Source organism: Austrofundulus limnaeus, unplaced genomic scaffold (assembly GCF_001266775.1).
Source record: "Austrofundulus limnaeus strain Quisiro unplaced genomic scaffold, Austrofundulus_limnaeus-1.0 Scaffold1655, whole genome shotgun sequence".
NCBI classification, from domain to species: Eukaryota; Metazoa; Chordata; class Actinopteri; order Cyprinodontiformes; family Rivulidae; genus Austrofundulus; species Austrofundulus limnaeus.
Window position 1 is genome coordinate 33,451 of NW_013954057.1, and position 3,922 is coordinate 37,372.

Below are 3,922 nucleotides of genomic sequence, written 5' to 3' on the forward strand. Positions count from 1 at the left end.
GGTCCCACGGCCCTCTGTGGCCCAAAGTTAAAAATTGTTGTTCTTTTTAGGCCCTCAAGGTGGCGCTGGCCGCGGCCCATGGGTTAAGAATCTCTGCTCTGGGGCAACAGACAGATGAGTGGCAGGACAGGGGCACTTCAGGGGACCAATAAGATTTCAGCTGGGGCCAAAGCCCCCGTGGCTCCGCCCCTAGAACTGCCCCTGATTTCAACACATGAAGCTTGTAACTGATGATKAACAACAGACTCAAATCTGCTCCAACATGGAGACTGTCTCCTGTTGAAATGAAGCAGGAAGTAAAACAGGTGTGGGTCTGTGGGAGTACCTGTATGCCTTGTGCTGAGGACTGCAGAGCCAGAAYGAAGCGCTCAGTATCACAGGGGGCCATGTCTCCGATGTCCACATGCCTTCTCTGGAGCCTGGGGGGCACGGGGAGCACCCTCCAGGTCGGGTCAGACCGGATGTGTTCAGTGGCTTCCAAGAAGTTTGGCAAGTCACCTGAAAGATCCAGTTGAGCCTTTCTGGAAACTCTCAGCTGCAAGATCTAAAGAACCATAAAATAATCTGCCGTCATTCTCTTTACATTTACCTTTTTTTAAATAAAAAGACCCATTACCTGGTCCACCTGCTCATCGAAGGTGGAGATCAGCTCCTGCAGGAACTGGAGGGAGCCAGAAGTGAAMAGTGTTGAGTACTCAGCTTGTAGACCTGGGGGTGGGGGCGACAGCTCCATGGTGGTCAGAATCTATCAACAAAACAGTCATTTTACCACATCTTTAACACGTCTGCATGAAGACAGAAGGAAARATAAACAGTATTTGCCTCACATGCATTTTTCTTTGGCCAAAGATGAAGTGAACTAAAGCTGCTCAGTTATGAAACAAACGAGAAACATGTTTATTTTACTCAATATTACAATCACAACTCCTGAAAACAGATTTACTCAGATGTATAAATCAATGAATCCAAATAAAATCAGCACAATGTACAGTATTACAGAGCTTTATAAAAAAACTTTATTTTTATGCTTTTGAAAAATTTATGGGATTCTGATGTTATCAGTCCACATAATGGATGTTATTAGGCGTTATCAGTCCCATACAATGGCTTCAGAGGGTCCCTACTGTGCCTTCTAGGCTTCAGACTGTCCCAACAGTGCCTCCTAGTGGGTTAATATATCAATGACAATGAATGTGTAAATAACCAAAAGATATTGTAATAATTTTTTTGTGTCCATGCTGGTCTCCTGCACTCTGGTCCGACACTCTACCCATTGCCCTTTTGGAAGGCCACAATACACAACCATTGGAGGGCGGTGTCTTTAGTGCTAACCATGTCATTTGCTCTAAAGTTAAACTTAGTAGTTTTATACCTCATATTAACCAGATAGTGGTTTTATGCCTCATATTAACCAGTTTTTTAATGCCTCATACTAACCAGATAGTGGTTTTATGCCTCATACTAACCAGCTGACAAYCAGAAGCCATTCTATGGGACGGGGAACCTGTTAACCGGCACAGGTGGGACATTCTGGAGCCATTCTATGGGACTGATAATGCCTAATAATGTCCGTTTCATGGATGATAACATCTGAAGCAGGTGAAACATTCATGATTTACGATGTTGCTTTATTTCACCTAAATCACGTTTCATACAAGGATTGATAAAATATTAATAATAAATGGTAAAATACCCAAAACTTTATAAAAATTGTTAACTTTTCATGAATAACAGAGAAGTGATACCTCAGCTCTCATCAAAGTCTGCTTTGACAGGTGTCAATCAAAGTTTGATCCCAAAGTCACCAGTGTGACAGACACACATGTTCATTAAGCACAAAGATGTTAAGCTTTGAATGTGACAGAGCTACACTGTAAAATAACCGATTTACAATATTTGAGAGGATTTTTAGAATCAACAGTAAATTTAAAGTTCAGTGGAACTGATGCAGACAGGTTTGTTCTTCCTGTTTGACCAAGCAGATTTATTCAAATCAGCTCTTTAATTCATGCTGCAGTGGCTCAGAGCAGATCTGACACATAAAGCCATGTTTAAACATTCACAGACTTCTCAGCACAGTTAGATAAAGACAGGATATAAAACATGAAGCTGGTCTTTTCAAAGCTCAACCTGCAGATTATTTCCTACAGACACAAAACATTTCACTAAGACTGAATTACAACACRATCATCAGGTTTGTCTGCCTGCTGGTTTTACCTGTCAGTAGTTTGAGTCAGAGATCTGATGAAAGTGTTCACAGAGGGCTCTGATCTAACTCTCGTTCTTGAACAGAACTGTTTCCTGCAGAGATACTCACAGCTGGATGAAGTCAGGCCCGATCAGCGCTCTGCTGGACTTTGGATGTGTTTTCTCTCCAGTCTGTTTGAACAGGACCAGTTTAAAGTCCTGTGCTGATGTTGGGCTTTGATCTGTGTAAAAGTCRTCCTCCTGGCTTCTCTCAGCTTTGCAGCTGAAGCTGAAGTACTTTTACACACTGTAAGAGATGAAGTGTTGAATTTACTGATCTTTCTGATATCATCAGTATGTCCATACATATGACCTACTTTGTCTTGTTGGTTACAATAAAACAATAACATTTGGTCTGAATCCTAATTTTATGTAATTAAATGCAGAATTTTTGCTGTCATTATAAAGAGGAAACTTTAAATAGTATTTAAATATTGAGATTTCCCAGTTGGAAAGAAACAAAAGCTTTTCTAGCTCACAGGAAAAACCAGAAAATCGTAAGATGTTTTGCTCTAAATCAGGTTTTCTGTTGCTACGGCTCAAAAAAGTGCTTCAAATTTTTTTTATTATTATATTTCAGAACATTTATTCACATGATACATTGATAAGGTTTTTATTAATTATGTTTTGACAAAATGAAATTTTTGTAAACATTTTAATCTAAACTCTATATTTGCCTTTTTCACCATATCCCACTTTTAGATTTAATCCTCCTTTCCATGTGATGGGTCCATAAACTCCACAGAATATATAACTGTTCTACAGAACCTCCCTTGGATGGGTCATAAATGTGGTTGGTGAAACAAACACTGTCATCTGGTGGACTTTACTGGAACTACAACTTAATTCTAAAAATTCTGAAAAACTAAAAAGTACAARTAAAAATAGTTCGAGATAATATATTCAAATGTTATTGTCATGATATGGGTTTTATATACAATTAATATGCAAAACTAAAAACTAAAAATAAGAGTAAGCCATCTGTAACATGCTGATTTTACTTTGAAAATTCAGACAGGAAGTCATCTGTGTTCGCACTTCCGCCGTCCATGTCGACAGCAGCTCCAGAATCAGCTTCGGCCGGCTCTGGGTGAAATTAACGACACAACCTAATGAGAAGCCATGGAGAACACGACACAGATACAAGAGGCCATTAAAGTCCAAGGAGAAGTGGTCCGGAAGTTAAAATCTGAGAAGGCGAGCAAAGAGCAGGTTAGTGCTCCGGTTCTGTTAGCATGCGGCTAGCWTCATGTGTTTACCGCAGGGAAGGAACTAACCAGGCCGGGAAGAAGTGACCCTAACAGCCCACTCCCTACCGGTGTCACCGTTAGCTTCACCTAACAGTGCTGCTCACCGGGGCTGGGTCAACAGAACCGGGCTGCTGGGTTTCACCGGCGGCCTGGTTCATTCACGGCTCAGCTAGCTGATGCTAAAGCTAACACCAGACTGACACAGACACAGGCGTGTTAAACATGACATAACATAAAGTTAGACTTTTAAAGTACATGATGCAACATCCTGCCTGGTGAATGACGTGTGGAGAGTGAATATATTTAACATTAACCATGTGGAGGGTTAATATATTTAACATTAAACCTGTAGAGAGTTTAATATATTTAACATTACACATGTGGAGGGTTAATATATTTAACATTAAACATGTGGAGGGTTAATA

General features: G+C 40.4%; 2 protein-coding genes across 3 annotated transcripts in view; one reads left to right on the plus strand and one right to left on the minus strand.

Annotated features, from left to right (window-relative positions):
* ugl (ureidoglycolate lyase) overlaps positions 1-2,435 on the minus strand; it is a gene marked incomplete in the record, with an annotated part of 31,023 nt that extends 28,588 nt beyond the window's left edge. Inside the window, 3 exon segments of the mRNA XM_014033180.1 lie at positions 326-544; positions 617-745; positions 2,218-2,435. Of these exon segments, the coding sequence (XP_013888634.1) occupies positions 326-544; positions 617-733 (336 nt within the window).
* Positions 2,436-3,271: 836 nt separating this feature from the next.
* Positions 3,272-3,922, plus strand: part of hars (histidyl-tRNA synthetase) — a gene marked incomplete at its 3' end in the record, with an annotated part of 10,877 nt that continues 10,226 nt past the window's right edge. Inside the window, 1 exon segment of one of the 2 annotated variants that reach the window (XM_014033182.1) lies at positions 3,272-3,459. In XM_014033182.1, the coding sequence (XP_013888636.1) occupies positions 3,370-3,459 (90 nt within the window). 2 annotated transcript variants of the gene reach the window in all.